The 18,308-nt window shown below is 58.1% G+C and overlaps 6 protein-coding genes across 6 annotated transcripts; 3 read left to right on the forward strand and 3 right to left on the reverse strand.

Annotated features, from left to right (window-relative positions):
* Positions 1-558: 558 nt before the first annotated feature.
* VDAG_03307 (cystathionine gamma-lyase) lies at positions 559-1,959 on the forward strand (the record flags this gene model as incomplete). The annotated part of the gene is made up of 1 exon (XM_009657172.1): positions 559-1,959. The coding sequence occupies exon 1, from the start codon at positions 697-699 to the stop codon at positions 1,957-1,959; it is 1,263 nt and encodes a 420-aa protein (XP_009655467.1). The 5' UTR covers positions 559-696.
* A 713-nt stretch (positions 1,960-2,672) lies between these two features.
* Positions 2,673-4,199, reverse strand: VDAG_03308 (uncharacterized protein; the record flags this gene model as incomplete). The annotated part of the gene is made up of 3 exons (XM_009657173.1): positions 2,673-3,108; positions 3,219-4,110; positions 4,166-4,199. 3 exons carry the CDS (start codon positions 4,197-4,199, stop codon positions 2,673-2,675), a joined length of 1,362 nt encoding a protein of 453 aa, XP_009655468.1.
* Positions 4,200-4,737: 538 nt separating this feature from the next.
* Positions 4,738-6,063, reverse strand: VDAG_03309 (arsenite resistance protein arsB; the record flags this gene model as incomplete). The annotated part of the gene is made up of 4 exons (XM_009657174.1): positions 4,738-5,370; positions 5,422-5,496; positions 5,580-5,722; positions 5,772-6,063. The coding sequence occupies 4 exons, from the start codon at positions 6,061-6,063 to the stop codon at positions 4,738-4,740; spliced, it is 1,143 nt and encodes a 380-aa protein (XP_009655469.1).
* Positions 6,064-10,561: 4,498 nt separating this feature from the next.
* VDAG_03310 (uncharacterized protein) lies at positions 10,562-14,378 on the forward strand (the record flags this gene model as incomplete). The annotated part of the gene is made up of 2 exons (XM_009657175.1): positions 10,562-13,143; positions 13,199-14,378. The coding sequence occupies 2 exons, from the start codon at positions 10,562-10,564 to the stop codon at positions 14,376-14,378; spliced, it is 3,762 nt and encodes a 1,253-aa protein (XP_009655470.1).
* Positions 14,379-15,101: 723 nt separating this feature from the next.
* VDAG_03311 (glutathione-dependent formaldehyde-activating) lies at positions 15,102-15,746 on the reverse strand (the record flags this gene model as incomplete). The annotated part of the gene is made up of 1 exon (XM_009657176.1): positions 15,102-15,746. One exon carries the CDS (start codon positions 15,744-15,746, stop codon positions 15,102-15,104), a length of 645 nt encoding a protein of 214 aa, XP_009655471.1.
* Positions 15,747-16,648: 902 nt separating this feature from the next.
* On the forward strand, positions 16,649-18,248 carry VDAG_03312 (uncharacterized protein; the record flags this gene model as incomplete). Its single annotated transcript, XM_009657177.1, has 2 exons — positions 16,649-17,040; positions 17,996-18,248. The coding sequence occupies 2 exons, from the start codon at positions 16,649-16,651 to the stop codon at positions 18,246-18,248; spliced, it is 645 nt and encodes a 214-aa protein (XP_009655472.1).
* Between the last annotated feature and the right edge of the window lie 60 nt (positions 18,249-18,308).

Genomic DNA, 18,308 nt, shown 5'->3' on the forward strand with positions numbered 1-18,308 from the left:
AAAACGTTCCATTCCCGAGACGGCGGGGACATTGATGGGCCTTTGACGGGGAGATACCCGGGCGATCTATGAAGCGACCCGCAAACGACGAGGTACCATGTTAGGGTAATTACGTGTAGGTGGATTGGCGGTTCAGAGGGACAGCTGCGAGAAAACAGATGGTTCCAGTGATGTGCACGCTGTACTGTCCCCTATTCCCGTCCCTAGACAGGCTTGACAGGCAGCAGGTAAGGCAGGAGGCACCCTGCAGGTGAGTGCGGGGCAGCCGAACAACGGATCGCCTGATGGGGCAGCAGGAGCTAAGGCCGAAGGGTACGTACCGGCCAGCTTATCGAGCAGGAAGGAAGCTGCTTAGCTCACGCCCAGCGAATGCCGGTGCCCCTCCATCCCTCCATCCATGGACTTCGACGCTTCACCGGGCGGGCGCCAGCAACCTTTTACGTTTTTACCCTATAATTACGACAAGCCCTTTCCTCTTCCCTCGTCACCTCTGTCTCCTGCTCCATTCTCTCTTCTTCTTGTCGTCTCTTGAAGCTCTTTGCTGGCCTGCTGATCTCCATCGCTCCAGCAACTTCATTCACCGTGATAACACAACCTACCTTAGAAAAAAGGTACCCAGGATAGCCAACCTTCAGGGCATATACCACCTACACCTTCAACACCACCAGTTCCTCCTTCACAACCACAGCCGCCACAATGACCGTCCCTCTCGCCGACCACCCCATCGAGACGCCGCCTCGCGCGCCCTCGCCTGTTCACAACTTTGGCACCCTCGCTGTCCACGCTGGCAGCCCCCACGACCCCACGACCGGCGCCGTCATTGAGTCCATCTCCCTGTCGACGACCTTTGCTCAGACTGCCGTCGGCAAGCCTGTCGGCGAGTACGAGTACTCTCGCTCCTCGAACCCCAACCGCCACAACTTTGAGACGGCCGTCGCTGCGCTCGAGAAGGCCAAGTACGCCCTCGCCTTCTCTTCCGGCAGCGCTACCACCGCCGTTGTCCTCCAGTCGCTGGCCGCCGGCTCGCACGTCATCTCCGTCTCGGACGTCTACGGCGGCACCCACCGCTACTTCACCCAGGTCGCCAAGGCCCACGGCGTCAAGGTTACCTTCACGCCCGAGATTGAGGTTGACATCTCGGCCCACATCACGCCGCAGACCAAGCTCATCTGGATCGAGACGCCTTCGAACCCGACCCTCCGTCTCGTCGATGTGCGCGCCGTCGCTACCCAAGCCCACCAGCACGGCATCCAGGTCGTCGTCGACAACACGTTCCTGTCCCCCTACGTCCAGAACCCGCTCGACCTCGGCGCCGACATTGTCGTCCACTCGGTGACAAAGTACATCAACGGCCACTCGGACGTTGTCATGGGCGTTGCCGCCTTCAACTCGGACGACCTTCACGCCCGCCTCTCTTTCCTCCAGAACGCCATCGGCGCCGTCCCCTCGGCCTTTGACTCGTGGCTCGCCCATCGCGGCCTCAAGACGCTGCACCTCCGCGCCCGCGAGGCCACGCGCAACGCCACGGCCGTCGCCACGGCCCTCGAGGCCTCGCACAATGTCATCGCCGTCAACTACCCCGGCCTCGACTCCCACCCCCATCGCCACATTGCCCGCAAGCAGCACCGCGACGCCATGGGCGGCGGCATGCTCTCCTTCCGCATCCGCGGCGGCCACGCCGCCGCCGAGCGCTTCTGCCAGCTCACCCAAATCTTCACCCTCGCTGAGTCCCTCGGCGGCGTCGAGTCGCTGGTCGAGGTCCCTTCGAGCATGACCCACGCCGGCATCCCCCGCGACCAGCGCGAGGCCGTCGGCGTCTTCGACGACCTCGTCCGCATCAGCTGCGGTGTCGAGGATGCTGCCGACCTCGTTCGCGACGTCATCAGCGCGCTCGATCGCGCCGTCGCCGAGCAAAAGATCAACGCTGCCTATGGCAACAGCAACGGCAACGGACACTAAGCCTCTCTTCTCTTCTTTCAGCTGATGACATGATATGAGAGAGGTAGAGGGAGTGTGCGTGCGTGTGTATTGGCGGGAAACGTCTATTTTGCACGGAGAAAATCCGAAAGCGGCATGGCGGGAATGTTTTTTTTTTCATCTATTCAAAAATCTAAGGTCCATTTGGGAAAGGGTTTGAGTTTAAACGATATACCAGAGGCACGAAAGAAAATGGGCTCGACGACAGCTCGACTGAGAAGGATGGTGCGGGGCTGAGAAGTCCTGCGGTTGCGGCTGAGGCTGACCGCCAGAGATCTTGGGCCAGCACGTCATTTAGCGGGGGATTGCGTGATCACAGGGCTGCATGACAGTTTTTCTTATTTTCTGGGTGAGGGGGAGGTTTCCGTTTGCGAGGGATGACAGAATCGCGGGGGAAATAGATGAGATGAGAAAAAACAATAAGAACAGCAGTCTTGACTCTGATTTGGGTTTTGGTCGCGTCAACTTGTGATTAGGGTCGTGTCAGGCTAGACGATCGAGCGGGCGACAGTATATCTGGTCACGGAAACGAGAAATCGCATTGTGAAAACTACCAAACTGAAGGGAGGGACTCGTGGGGTATCTTTTGCTGCTGCATGTGTCCTCGACAACTCCATCAAGACGCAAAAAAAAGAAAACCCCCCGTAGGCTTGCCAGACGGACTACTGTACACCTATCGACCTCGCGACAACGGCTCACTCGTCGAGAAAATTCATGTTGAGCAGGTTCGCCGCCAGCCAGCCGCCTTCCTGCGCCGGCTCTCCGGCGACGCCATCGCGCAGGGCCGCCTCATCGCGGTGGCGCTGAATCTCGTTCATGCCGCGAAACGCCGCGTCGGCGATGGCGTGCAGCGTGTGGAGGGTGCCGGCGTTGGAGGTGGGGTACAGGCCGTCGAGGCTGCGGTGCCAGCGGCCGGTTGGGTCGTCGACGGCCGCGTGGTGGGCGTTGGCGTCGTAGTCGGCGATGGCGAGGCCGCCGGCGGGGCGGGGTCGGAGGTTCGCGACGAGGTGGTCGTGACTGCTGTCCTCGGGGAGGAAGACGACGGGGTGGACGGTGGGCGGCGGGGATGGCGGCTGGGCGTAGCCGAGGGTCACCTCTACGAAACGCTGGGCGAGGCTGCGGCCGAGGCCGCTGGGGTCGACAAAGTCAAAGTCCGGGCTGGCGGCTTCGGGGAGGACGGTGCCGTCTTGGAAGAGGTCTTCGTGGAGGAAATGGTCGTAGCTGAGGGAGGAGGCACGGACGAGCTCGAGCTTTGGCGCGAGGATGCGGAACTGCATGGCCATCCACAGGTTGGTCGTCTTCGGGCCGCTGGTTTGGCAGGCCCGATCCAGAGGGACTTGGTCGTGTCCCGGTTGTGGGTGGTGCTCTGCTCGACCTTGAGGTACACCTCGTTGAGGATGAGGATGCGAAGCGTGGACCCAAAGTTCCAGGCGGCGGACTGGAGGTTCATGGGAGAGATGTCGAGGCGCTCGAGCGCGAGGCTCGTGAGGGAGGGATGGGCGTGGAAGCTGGGCGGCACCGGCAGCGCGAGAGCCCGCCACTCCATTATACTGGTAGCCCAAGCTTTGGTCTGTTTGAGGAGACCGCGCGGCGGGCGGTCGTCGTCGGTGCCCACGAGGCGGAGGCTGTCGAGTGACTCGGCGATGCGGAACATCTCCCAGAGAAAGCGCCCCCAAGCGGTGAGGATGCGTGGGTCTGCGAGCTCGACACGGCGGATCGTGAACATGGCGTGTCTGAGCCCAGAAAACACGTGTATCATGCTGCGAACATCGCTGGGGTTCTTCCACAGGTTGTAGATGGTCTGATCCGTAATGTTCTCGACAACGAGAGTCTCCAGCCTAACAGGTTCTGGGCCGGTAGGGTCCATGTTCTTAAACCGTTCGGCAAAGGCGGAAAATGTGTTGGCCAAGATCATGGTGGCAGTGTTGCAGCGCTGACCGACAAGCTGGCAGGGAAGATTGATGCGAAGCCGGTTGATCTGATCACAGTTGAAGCACATGTCGAGTAGCCTCTTGTGATAATCAATCTCGGTGAACGAGGTATCGCTCATGCAGTATCGGTATTGCAGAGAGTGAATGAACTCCTTCATGCTGGGAAGAGGTTCGAGAAGCGTTGAAAGAAACTCAACCTCGACTTGAGGACTCGTCAGTTGGACAATGTGATTGCGCAGGGACCGACATATACTGACACTCGTCACGCAACACCATCATGTCAATGTACATGCACTTGGCATATTTGCCGATGGTTTGGAGGGCATCAACATCCGGAATTCGGCGGCCGCTCGCTTTGCTCAAACGACTGAAATCCAATGCAATGGTCCGGCATGCAAACGGCTTTAAGAATCGATCGAAAACACGACAGACGAGGCGCAGCTGTAGCACGGTATTCCGAGGCCCTTGCTGGGCACACTGCTGTAGGATAGCATCGATGAGCTCTCGTGGGAGGCGGTCCATCGGGGGCTTGTTGTTGGCTATCGCGGCAAAATTGTATTCAACAAAGTAAGAACGACGCCCCGTCAGCTTCAGTTTTCTTCCTCTTCACACAAAGAGGCCTGGTGTATTGCATCGATCCTCGTCTTTGCTGGTAACAACGGTGAAGCTATGTCGACATTGAAGAGGGGGACGTGAGGAAGGTGCTGGCCGGCGGTGGAGAGCTATGGACCTCTTATCAGGGGATGACTGATAGATAGCACGGGCCAACAGACATCACCTTCACTTCGGGCCTTGGGACCCCACGTCGCCGCCATCTTGCCTTCGGCTTCTAGTCCTTCCAGCCAGTCTTCCTCGCATACCACTTGACCAAGTATACCAAAGCAATGAGGACCGGTACCTCGATTAGCGGCCCGACAGTTGTGGCTAGCGCTTCATCCGAATCAGCTCCGAATGACGCCACGGCAATCGCAATTGCCAGCTCAAAGTTGTTGCTTGCTGCTGTGAAAGCCTGGGTGCTCGCCAGTCCATAGCGAAATCCCAGCCTCCGCGTGACGAATAGCGTTGCAAAGAAGATGACTGTGAAGTACACGAGCAGAGGAGCACCCACGCGCACCACTGATACGATCTGATGCACGACTTGAGCACCCTGTGACCCAAAGAGAACCACAATGGTATAGAGCAACCCAACGAGCGACCACGGCGCTAGGAACGGAATGATCTTTTTGGAGTAGACGTCGGCCCCGACGGTCAAGAGGAACCCGAGGCGTGTGACGATGGCAGCACCGAGTGGAATGCCAAGGAACACACCCACAGCTGTGGCGACGGTCGAGTACGAAACGACGAGATCATTGTTGCCACCAATGACGCGGAGGAATAGGAGGGCAACAGGAGCGAAGAGAACGATCTGAAGGAATGAGTTCACGGCGACGAGTATTGCACAGTAGTCATTGTCGCCGCCGGCCTGTAATCGTCAGTCGTGCAATCCGGCGACGCAGTGGAAGCGTCAACGTACCAAGTTCGTCCAGATCAGAACCATGGCGATACACCGGGCAATGCCGACGAGGATGAGACCGTTTCGAAGCCCCTCCTGGTCTGGAAGGAAAGCCCAGCCTAGAGCGAGCTTTTAGTTGGTCAGCCATGAGCACAAGAGGTTCGGGCGAGTAGTTTTACCATGAAGAAGGGCGCCACAATCCAATTGACGACAATGCTGAAACCCAGCTGGACCCAGATCTCGCGGGTGCGGAAGATAATGTGCAGCTTCTCGTACTGGACTTTGCACAATATGGGATACATCATGACGAGCAGCCCAATGGCTAGCACGGTTAGTAAAGAATTCTTGTCCCAGGGCCTCGATATTCTTACCGATGGGCACAGATACACCAACGAATTTGCCCTTTTGCAGCGCCGGCCCGACGCTGGGCACAAAGTTGCCCAGCAGGATACCTGTCAACATGGCCAAGAAGATCCAGACAGCCAGATATCGATCCAGAAGTCCGAGAGAGCTGAAAGTCGACTTTTGCGAGCCTGTTGGAGGAACCTGTTGTTCGACATCTGCTGCACTGCGTTCTGTCTTGGGTCCGTGGCCGCCATTGACAACCTCGTTCGGGCCAGTTTTTGGCTCTGCAGCCAGTGGCACTGTTGTATTCGCTGTCATGATTTGAGAAAAGAATATCGCGTACAGAAAATAAAAAGACAGGAAGTGTAGAAAGATGACACACAATCATCAAATCCAGTCTGTCTTCCCAATTTTGAAGGCATGATACTCGAACATGAACAGAGGGACATTGATGGACAGGCGACAGAGTCCACGTAGCGTTGGACCAATCATAGCACACCAGTGACATTCACTCTTACTGGTTTTTCTCTCGTCCGGAGCAAGCGCTGTCCAACTGTTTCTGGCTGGCGACGGTGCCTTATCGCTTATCGCAAACTTCTCCCGGGCCGGGGTTGCACCGAGCAAGTCAGGACGACGTGCCCCACCTGGAGAACCGAAAACCATTGAAAGGAAGTCGCGAAAAATTTCCATCCCTCGCCTGCCAGCCAACCTTTCCACCTATTCTCCCAGCATTGAGTCTCAAACATTGTGTCACCAGTCACCATGGCCATGATCCGGGTCGTCGTTTATTTTCCCGTCTCAGGAGCACGTCGTTCAGCATTCCCCTCGTTCTAGCCATGACTTGATCTCCTGGATTGGGTCCTGGATCGGACAATGTTGCACGATCCCCAATCGAGCCTGGCCTTCATCTATCTGATCGACTTCTCGGCCAACAGAAGGACAGCGGCAACTTCTAATTGTCTGGCATTCTACGAGCCGTCGGTCGATCGCCGATCAAGATCATACATGCCGTGACGCTGGCGTTGTGCAAGTGCCGGCGCGTCTCCCGACAAGCGGCAACGGACGCCGCTCCGACGAACGTCTTACCAACGGAGACATCAGTGGCTTACAGCTCTCCCTCCCCTTTGAACCCCAAAACCAAACAAATCAACAACGGCATTAGTGTGTACAGCAAATGAGCTCCCTGTGCTCCCCTTGCTGAAGGAATATCCATCGTGCCAAGATGAAAAACACATGCCCTACCATTACCAAACACCCATGCCGCTACTCTCTAAGGCTTGGGTGCATGAAGATGGGGCAACACAACACACTTCTCCCTCGCGACATGCTAATTGTCTCCGCCGAATACAAAACGGCCAATGCGTGAATCAACTTGGCTTGCGACACGCTGGAATCCTGTTGTCTCTGGTCCTCGCTGCAGAAGGGTCGGATTGTCAAGAATCCGATGATCAAATGATCGTCAAATGGCCTCACCGTCGTCAATTCAACGACCGAAATTGTTCTCATGTTGGTCTCCGTCGGGCTATCGGCTGTCGGTTTCGCACTCGCTCCAGTGTCGACCACGAGTTCTGCTGACTGACGCGCCTCGTTCTGTCGAATGGCGTGGGGATCGACAGGAGGGCTTCGCTTGCCGCCCAACCGCTCCACGCGCTCATCAGACCCCGTCAAAACAAAGAAAATGTGCGCCTCCTGTTATTGATGAGAGTTCGATTAGCGGCCACGTTCCTCCCAGGAGCCTCGCTGAGAGCAAAGCAGCAATTTCTCACTCACTGCTTGCCTTGCTTCCTGTTCTCCTCTCCGCTAGCGCTGTCATCCGATCTCCGTCCTGTCGGCTCACTGGTCGACCAAATAGCACCCAATCCATCACTAGCTGATTGCTTCAATCGCATTTGGTCCTCGCAAACTCAATCCAGGAATTCCTCTGGGCGGTGAGCACATCCCCTGGTCTCCCGCACAGAAGAGTTCCGGTTAGCTCGGCTGCGGGGTCACCAGGGGGCAGGGGGCGGGAGGAAGGTTGGCAGCATCGCAGTCTAGCACTCGCCAGACCATTTTCACTGCCGCTTTGGGGGACAAGTTGAGTCCTGCATTGACTGGCTGACGCGCTGTAGGCATGATAATCCGTCCCAAAATCGAACAGGTGAGGCACAGGCTGCAGTGTCCACGGATCTCTCCCTGGCCCCCAACCCGGCCAACTGACAAGAACTGGTGGAACGCACTGCGCATGCCGGCCAGGCAGGCAAGGGACGACAAAGAAGCAGCCGAGGGGCTCCTTTTCAGGGTCTTGCTGCGGAACCACCATCCTTGCTCAGCTGAGAAGCCCCTGGATGCACAAGTCGCTCACCAAGGCAAAAGCTGCACGGCCATGGGACTGCAATTTTAGAAGCGTCCGGTCTGCGCAACCGTGCCCCCCTCGATGAACTGCTGCGCGTGATGCCAGGCTTGCGGCATCTACCATCGCTCGTCTCGATTCGGAAATGCACCGAGTATGGCAAGCATCGACGGCATGGGAGGGCGTTGCAAAGCTGGCGTCCATCACGAGGCGCCGCTGAACCCTCGGGGAGAGGCCTGGGGAGAGGACGAGCACGGGCAGTGGGATGACGAGGTCAAAGTAGTAACGAAGCAGTGTTTTGAACTGTCAGTTTCGGACATCCGCGTTCGGTTGCAACACAACAGACGGGCGGCCCGCCGTGGGGCCAAAAAGATCACTGAAGGACAGGTATGGTGGATGGCTGGACGGAATGACGTCCACGAACACCCTAATGACCTGCCTCGGCCGAGTCACGCCCCATTCGGTGTGGCCTTGGCATTGGCCTGAATTGGGGCGACCACCTGGCGTGTCACACATTGCGTCGCGCCGGCGAGAGCCATCCATTTTGGCAAGTTGTGAAGTGGCTGACATTTGATGATGCGTCTGGGCGGAGATTGAGCCAAAGTTATGCATGGCGAGCCCTTCAGGTCATGCAAGCCATGGAGGTTATCCGAGCCACTGATCCTCACATCGTCCAAAACCAACGCGACTCACTCGCCAGCGATTGACCAAAATCTAGCCAGGGCAGGTCGAGGGGCGGCCCCAGGTGCCTTGAGCGCCTCTCAACGCTAGCGAAAGCTAAGGCCGAATCCTCAGACGACAGGCGAGACATGCTGATCAGAGGTGCATGAATGGGCTGTCATTCAGAGAGCAAAGAAGGCTTCGAGCCCACTCCCAAAGCAGCAACCTCACCAAGAAGAGGCGGAGGCTTGGGCGGGCGCATGCACTGTCCCCGGCCTCGGGTTCCCTGACCTTTCCGCCAAGCGACCCTGACTTTTTACCAGGCCAGGCTGCTTCAGGGGTCAAGGTCGGCATGACAGAGTGAGCTGTGAAATGCATTCTCTGCGCTGTGTCCGTGCTTGAGCGCCATTCTCTCCACCATCGGTGAGAGCGAAGACAACAGCAGGCTAGGCAGGAAAAGAATGAGCGACAAAATTCGATAAAGCGGAGGCAAAGAAATCTTGCTGCGTCATGGGAATTGCGGCGGACTTTATTGCGATGGCCCGTTCGTGTCTCGAGAGCCAGGTTGGGGCCTGCTGTGCCACCATGTCAGCCCTGCGGGGGGAGGACGACCACTGGAACAACCAGCAACAGTTTGAATTCGATCAACAAGACGAGACGCCGAGGCGAGCAAGCGAACGAGTGAGTGGACCAGGCGGGGCGTCGACAATCTGACGCTCTGCTTCTGCTATCCGTGGATCCCGAACGAGCAAGCCGCCCTGGTCAAGTTTTTGGCCTGGTGGCCATGTCCGCTGGCTTTTTTTCTGGTCTTGGAAGGCCTGCCTTTGTGACCTTGGGGGGGGGGGTCGAGAAGATGCTCCCTCCATCGTCTCTTGTTATTGACAAGGAAGTTCCGTAACTGGCCCGCCCCCGCTCTCGTATCAACAACAAAGGCATCGACTGGACCTGAGGCGAAACCAGCTCGCAATACGACGTCTTCTGGCATCTCCATCTCATCATCGCGTACGCCCCTGTCCGCTGCCCCCTTGGCCCGCCCTGTCCTCCCCCCCCCCCTTCAGATCGCAGATCGGGCGGTGTCTCGGAAGCATTAGTGGGCAGGCGGTTATTAATCTGCAACAGTACCGACAGCAGTGACAAGACCTTTTAACATTACAACTCCTCACTATTACGACAGGCGTTCCTCACTGAGCTCCGCCGTGAGTTGACTAGCCTTCAGCCCGCCGACCGAACTAGCTCCCCCCAAGTCCGCCTAGGCAGACCCAAAGGAGGCAAGGCACAGCCTGCAGGGAATCCGTCTTAGCCACCGTCTTAGCGATCCCATAACCATCCTCCTCTTCCCTTTCTGATATCTGAGACGTACCCGCCCAAAAATCTCACCCAGGGGAAAGCCTCTCTTGGATTCTTTCACCTTTCGCCCTTCGACTTTTCTGTCCCTATTCCAACGCCAAACCCGCTCGCACAGCAATTTGCGGGACTTGACCCGTGCTGGCAGTACGAAGCACGACGGACCGGCAGACCAGACGAAAGGAGCGCTTTCTTGTCTCGCTTTCTTGTCTCGCTTTGGGTCTCCTTTGTCCATATCCCACTCTGCCGGCCAGAGATACAATTCTCTGTCATGACGCCGGCGGCCCCGAGGAGCTCTTGAACAAACCATCGTCCTCCACCACACGACTACCAGCATCGGCCTGCCACACCGAACACCACCGTCCAATCGAACTCGGGACTGCTTCCTTGAGCTGTCCGTCCACCACAGCACCATAACGATTGCGCTGTTCTCGACCCCCCCTTCAGCACCTTGGCCATGAAATGAATGGTACCGTGCTGACGATGGCTCCGGCCGTTGGGTTTGACACTTCTTCCTTTGGCCGATCGCACTCTTCCCCGGATATCATGACGCCCAGCGCCATGCCCGGCCAACACCAGCGCGGCGGAGGCCCCAAGAGCTTGCCAAGCTTGCCCTCGTTTGAGATTCCATCTTTCGACTCGACGCCTGATTTCGACTCAAGATTATACTTGGACGAGAGGACTGTTGCGCCGACGCAGATCCTCAACGAAAAGAAAGCTGCAGCCGTCAATGTCGAAGCCGTGCGAACTCCCAACGATGAGAAGCCGAAGATGCTCAGGAGGTACTCCTTGGTGGAGAGGCCCAAATCCTGGCTCCCGGGTTCCAAGTCAGCGACCAGCATCAGAGATTACCTGTCGGACCGTCCGAGCACATCCGTTGGCGAGGACGCTTCAGGTTCTGGGCTCGCCGCGCCTGCACCAAGCGCGCCTGAGCCGCCAAACGCAGGAGCGGATAGATCAGCCAGGAAACGAACAGACAGCTTCGCCAGCTTTGCTCGAAAGGGCTGGATGTCGTCGTCACGACCCCCCTCGCCTCAACCCAGACACGAAAAGGTTGCCTCGCTGGGTGGCATGAGCCGCGACAAGGCCTCGAAGAGCACATCCGCCATTGCGGCAACGGCCACGAAACCCGCAACAAAGCAGCCAGCTGTTCACGTCGCAGACGCAGAGACACGACGACCTGCGGACACTACCAAAGGCACGACCCGCGCCTTGACTCGTGCCGGCAGTTACCTGACATCGAAGATGAAGGCTCGCCCGAACAGCATGCTCTTCCAACTCGGCAACAATAACGACTCCGACTCGACGAGCTGCGCTTCTTCGGCCACCAGCCTAGCACCCCCGACGACGACATTTACCATTGAGCACCAAGGCACTTTCAAAACAGTCTCCTTCGCCGAAGGCAGCATCACATCCACCGACGAATCTTCCAACGAAATGGTGCCACATCGAGACCCTCTCTGGAGCGCATTCAAGAACCTGGACATCGAGTTTGGCAAATTTCACGCTCGAACGGCCACGCAACGCATGCTTCTCATCAGAACCACGCTCGTGGTGTTCCTGAGGACCTACAACAACCACGCGTCAAACAAGAGTCTGTACCCCGAGGATGTCGAATTCCGCATGACTGTCTTGGACAGGTGGTGGAAAGGCATGCTCGACATGCTGGATGCGCGGGATCAGCAGCCGTTGCCAGGCGTGGACCGACCAATTCTTCTCGATGCCATCCTCATGATCATGATGCGACCTGAATGGAGGCTGGTGACAACCTACATGATGCCCCTTGCAGACCGGTCCCCAGCCGAACGAGTGCGCTCTCGCTCCTGGACCCAGTCGACGGATTCGTCTCTCGCTTCCAGCCAGGCTGAATTTCTAGCCGAATCCGCCGAGCATAATGTGCGGACCATGTTCGTCTCGAATCTCTTGACACAGATGGCCATTGTGGTCGACAAAATGTCCGTTCGTCACGCGCCGCTCAGCCTGGTCAGCTTCTGTGGCAAGGCATGCGCGTACGCCTTCTTCTTCGCGCCCGGTGCAGCTGACATGATGACCCGGCTATGGGGCCTGACACCCGACCTCGTTCGACGTACGGCTGATGAGTTTGGCCTGCCAAAGACCAACAACGGCGAGAGCGACGATATCGTAGCGCTCTTTCCGCCGAGCTTGGGATATCTGGGCTGGACAGACGTGAGGACGGTGACCACGCGTCTCAAAGGCGTGCCGAAGCTGTCGCTCGCCGCGGCGCGCATCCCATGGTTCAGTCCCTGGATGTCAAGGTGGCGGGGTCGCGACACGGACCTGTTTTACATCTTTTGCAAACACTTCCATATTCTGAGCGAGGAGTTCATGCCGCAGGGCCTCCCGCTTCTTGAAAAGGCCCGCTCGCCTGGATTCGTCATGGTTCAAGCCCAGCTGCTCTCCAACATCGACTCGACCATTCACCGATCAGCCACCGCCGACAACATGGGTATTCCACCACTGTATGATGTAGCCTACGGCATGGATGCCAACGTCATGGCGCTGGGGGCCGCGCCGACGGGAAATCTGCTCAAGGGCATGTCGGAAAACCGATTCATCGTTTTGCTCCGCGACTTTTTGTCAGAAGACTCTTTCGACTTTGCGCCATCCCGCCACACCTTTGCCGAGGCCAGCATGGCCGTTTTGCGCGCTGCGACCAAGAGGACGTCTCTTTTCGACCACAACTCGTGCTTTACGCTGTGCGACTTCCTTGAAGAAGCTCTGCTTGCGTATGATCATTTTGAGGACGCCGACGACCCGAATCTGGAATATGTCGACTGGCCGTTCTGGTTCGATGTGTGCAAGAAGATGCTGGGGTCACACAACGCCATGACGGAGATACGGCTGCTGTCGTTCATATTCACGACCTGGGATGCCGTCACGGCGGATCCCCGACGCAAGCAGGCAGTTTGCCTGGGCTGGCTTCTGACGGAGAAGACATTTAACAAATTATTTAATCACTGGTGCCCAATGGTGAGGGCGTACTTTATGCGACTTTTGTGCTGGAGAATCTGTCGGGATGCTGGCAGCGCCAACGAGATTGATGCGTAAGTTTCACTCTCGACGTCTTCCGGCTTTGCACGTTCGCTAACCAATGATCAGCAAAATCTTCATGGTAGTAGCAGCCCGACTCAAGACGACATGGTCCCACTACTTGTACCTCAAGCAGACTGCCGAACAGTCTGGCAAGCTTCCTCCCTCGACGGCTCCATGCCTCCCTACACCCGGCAAGAAGTTTATGATCATCCGCACCGAACTCAACACACCCCAGCCGGGCCTCGGTCTCGGCTTTGACTCGTTTGCGAAGCTCAACATGAACGGCTCCGGCCAAGTCAACTCTGGTCTCATTGATTCTGGCAATGGTGGCGGCAAATCCGAGAAGAAGCGCTGGTCCCTCCTCGGCAAGGTTCTCTCGATGACGGCCACGTCCGCAGGTTCTCCCACCGGGTCGGCAGTCAGCTCGCCGAAGCGCAACAACAGCTGGGAGGACAACTTTGAGCAGGCGCGCAAGGATCTCGCGGCCGCACGCACGACGCCCCGACCGACGACTTCGCCCGCTGGGCCTCCTCCCCCGCCGAAGCCGACGGCAAACGGTCCTTCGGCCTCGAATTCGTCCGATGGCTCGTCGACGGGCTCGTCGCCACTGTTCCAGGAGCAGCAGTACGTCTTCAAGTTCATCTTGGGCCTGCACATCTACCAGCCCAACCAGCCACGCGAGCGCATTCTCGTGCGCCCCCGACTCCCCGCCCCTGCGCAGGCCTGGGTCACGACACGGTCGCGCAGCGGCAGCTCCCCTCGCTTGCCGGCCGCTAGGATGCCTGCGCCCACGCGCAAGGTCTCTGGCCTGAAAGAAGGTGGCCTCGTCAGCGGCGCCCGCAACGCGAGCCCTCTCTCGTCACCTCTGTGGCCGGAAGCCTCGCCACGACGGATCAGCAACGAGCCGGCGCCGCAGCTCTCTTTCTCGGCGAGCTTTACGCAATCCCTCAGCGAGCCGCTTGACCGCACGGCGGTCGAGGCCATGGCGTCCGAGGGCCTCACCGCCGGAGGTGACGACGCCGACGCTGATGACATTCCTCTGGGCGAGTCGCTGACGCAGCCGGTCAAGCCGGTCGGGTTCTACGCTTCGACAGGCATCTACACCGGCCGCTCTCTGGCGGAGTGGGGCGTCATCGTGGCCGAATGCAACGGTTTCATCGACCGACGCAGGGACGAGGGCGTGCTGGGCCTCAGCGAGGTCGAGGTCCCGACGCTTGGTGTCGAGGGTTTCAGGCGGATCGGATGAGCGGGATGAGGCCATCCTTCTGCATTTCGTTTTCCACTTTTTTATGTTTGCTCTCTGCATGTTGCGGCAGCATGGGCCCTCGTGTCCACCTTGTTCTGTTTTTGTCTGGGCTCGCGGCCCTCTCCTCGTCGTTTTATGCTTGGGCTGGGAAACGGCCCTGGGGAGGCGCGTATTATACCTTATCATGACTAGTTCATCATTCGCGTCCGACGCGCGATTCTGGCGTTTCTTCTGCTTGGTTTTTTGTGCGTCCCGTCTGGGGATGGGGGAGATGGGTTTCATGACTGGCGGTGGCTTTTGGGGTGTTACATACATCATACCTTATGTTGAGATGTAGTTTAGGGTGTACTATCAATGTATCACTTGGCAGTCGCATGTCTACTGTCGTTCATTTGGTGGTGATTATGAGTTTCGATGATCTCTGACTCGTTTTCATGGCATGATACGAAGTCACTGGGCTGATCAGGTTGATCATCAGGGGTTCTTTGGATTAGTTTGACAATAATTGCTGCCTTGGGCACCACCTCGCCTTCCCGGTCAAAAACGATGATGTCTTGTGTGAATCCCCTTTCGCCTCGGCAGCTATATCAACTTGACAGGATGATTTCCGAACCTGAGAGCGCGCAAGTACGCAACCACCCATCTCATGCCGCCACCATTCCTTCCTGACCAACCAGGGAAATAAGATGGTGAGCCGTCTTAGCCAGCAACGTCACGCGGCACTCACGCCGACGTGCCCGCCCCGACAACAGCCCGCAGCCTCTCCAGCGCCTCGGGCCGGTACACGTCGTCCGGCCGATAGTGCTCCTCGAACCGCGGCGTCCCGGCCGCGAGCACGACGAAGCCCCTCTTCGACCGGACGAAGATGTGCGCGTCGGGCGCCAGCACGTCGAGGCGGTCGAGCGTCGCGGCGCGCAGGTAGGCGACCGGCCCCGTCTCGACGCCGCCGTAGAAGGACCAGACGGCGACGCTGCAGCGGGGGCAGCGGTGGATCGTCTGCGCGGCGTGCGAGGCCGTGGGCGTCGGGACGCCGATGGTCTGGCCCGCGCTCTCCCCCGACGGGTCCCTCGACGGGTCTCCCGACGGGCTGCTTGCGATGCCGGTGGACAGTGGGGAGAGAGAGGGCTGGGGCGGGCCGAGGGGGGTGTTGGTGCCCGGCAGGACGGGGGCCGCGGACGGGGCGGGGACAATGTGCTCGGTCTCGATGACGGCGTTGATGGTGAAGCCGGAGCCGGACTCGCGCTGGCAGAGGGGGCAGTGGCAGGCGTGGACGGCGAGGGGCGCCTTGGCGAGGGTGTAGCGGATGTGGCCGCAAGCGCAGCCGCCGTGGAGGGGGAAGAGGTCGGGGATCGATGCGTAGTGAGACATTGCGTGCCAGTGGGTTGCGAGGGGCGTGGATGACTGGTCGTTTGGGAGGAATGTGGACGAGGGAGGCATGCCACGAGCATCGAACATGGAACCCAGCTGAAGCCGACGAAGGGTAGGAAGAAGATGAAGAAGGCTAGAACAGGGAGCAAAGGGGACCACAGGAAAGGGAAGAAGGGCAAACAACGAGGAGAGTGAGCGAGGGGAAATAAATGTGTGCGAGCAGGGCGCGTGATGGCGACGACTGGCCTATCAAGACTGGCGACACGTCCAAATGAGGAAGGGGAATTCATGTCGCCGTCAGCAAAGCCCTCGCATACGTCCATTCTCACGAATACCTTGTCGATGATGGTTCTGTCTGCGTCTTCACCTTGACGCATGGACATGCTCGAGCATCTGTGTTTGCTGCCGTGTGTGATGCCATTCATCTCGCTGGTGGTGGTTGGGAGTCTCCTCCTGTTCCCTCCGCCTGCGTGTGGAATGTAGCCTTGCCCTCCCCAGCCTTGCGGGACTATTGGCCAAGCTGTCTCCCGCAACCAGCTCGACGGGTTGCTACTTTGCGATCTCCAAAGAGGCTGGCGTTGCAACGTGGATGATGACGATTGAAAACCGTTGGGTCATGCTGTTTCGGACCCTGAACGGATGGTGGTCGTTTGACCGCACGCGTGATCGTGAACAGTCTGACGAAGTTTCATACCCCTCAATGAATGGAGGGGGCTCGACTGACGACAACCTCGTCATGGTTCTGTTTGCGTCGAGTTCACCAAGTTCACACGAATGAATATAATGTTGGACTTGGCCTCCATCCGAGTGTAGCTGGCCTCCATCACGCCCCTTGCGATACAGCACACAATCGTTCACTTGTCGCTCGCCTCACAAATTCATCGCCAATCCTCGCACGCAAGATGCAGCTCTTCGCGTTCCTTTCCATGCTTCTCTTCTCGCTTCAGGTTCTCGCTGCGCCCTCGGCACACTTGCACCACCACCACCACCACCACCACTCGCATCGCCGTCATGTACACAAACATTCTGGCCATGTCCACGCCGACGTCCCCGCCGGGTTGCTCCCAGAGGTGATCCTGCCCAGCCTTACCGATACAGACGACGGCGGCAGCACCAGCAAGAACGAATCAGCCCCAGCGGTACCTGAAGATTTGATACCACCGTCGCCCGAAGCTGAAAACCCCGTCTCTGAACTGCGCAGACGACTTGTCGAGCCAGCCGTCGACGTACGCAACGAAGACGCCGAGACGGACAAGGCCAACACGCCGAGGAGCATGAGGGCCCACCTCGCAAAGTACAAGAGACGGGGACGCGGCCATCGTCACTCCTGAGACGGCAAACACGACACACGACCGCAAGCTGCGCTTGTGGCGCGGGAAGCGCAGCAGGCCTGCGCACAGGCGTGAGGCTGGTCCTCGGGGCTGGTCCTCACGAAGTGGAGAGGGTTGATCAGGGAGATGCGCTGCGTTGCATTTCTGCCATGCTACGGACGTGGACATGGTTTTGCTGTTTGTGTTGATTCCCAGCTGAAGGGCCAAGGGGAATTTGTTGAAGCGAGCGCTTGCTTTTGAGGAGATGGGGGGATGTTGGATACCAAGGCCACCCTTTTTTTCTCTTTTCTGTTTTTGATATTTTCTTTTCGTTTTCATCTCGTCAGTCGTTTCGGCACCGAAGCCAAGAGCAGGTCTCGGGTTTGGAGGGCTCTTGATGCTGTCACTATCTACCATATTTGGCTAACAGCCTGCATTCGGACGCCAGACTCGGCGAATGTTGAACATTAAGGATAACTCAACATCAGGATCAATCTGATGCAAGTCCTGCAATAGATCCATATATTATATATTGATGTATATACTCACACATGTATCTGGCCTCCTTGTCAGGTCAGCACTTGTTGGCCGTCGGTCAATACTGTTGTATGAGAGCGATCCATGAAGCCATGTCGAATGTATACTGTGCATACCTTGGAAAGCCATCACTGTGACAGCCAAATTACCGCGGGAGAACTGTCCCTCGAAACACCGCGCACAGTAGAAACATCGCTCCGTGATTGGCCGCGCCAAGCTCGACCGGTCGCGACTTCCCCTTTCCAGCTGCTGTCCCAGAGCCTTTGAGCCTTTGAGCGTCACGAGGTCACGAGGTCACGGCCCATGCATTTGCTGTCTGTGTCCTTGTCCTGTAGCTGCGGCCTCCGGCAATCCGTTGACCCAACCTCAACCCCTCACGCCACCCTGTCGCCTGAAAGAAAGCGTCATCTACCAGTATTCCTTTGATGCGACGTTCACCGACCGCTGCTCCTTCTTCGACGCGGATGAGAGCCCATCGCCTGGATCCCACTTCCTCGGCTCCGCCACGCGACATCGATTGATCAACAGCAGGGTCCATTACACGCATACCAGCGCCGCCGGTAGCTCCACGACGGCCTCCACGACGGCCTCCACGACGGCCTCCACGACGACCTGCACGACGACCTGCACGACGAACAAAACGGAACAGGCCTGAGAGCTTCTTCTCCCGCTCCCCGCCACCAGCGCCTTTTCTCCTTCTGCCCGCCACCAGCGC

This window comes from Verticillium dahliae, genomic scaffold (assembly GCF_000150675.1).
Source record: "Verticillium dahliae VdLs.17 supercont1.5 genomic scaffold, whole genome shotgun sequence".
Classification (NCBI taxonomy): domain Eukaryota; kingdom Fungi; phylum Ascomycota; class Sordariomycetes; order Glomerellales; family Plectosphaerellaceae; genus Verticillium; species Verticillium dahliae.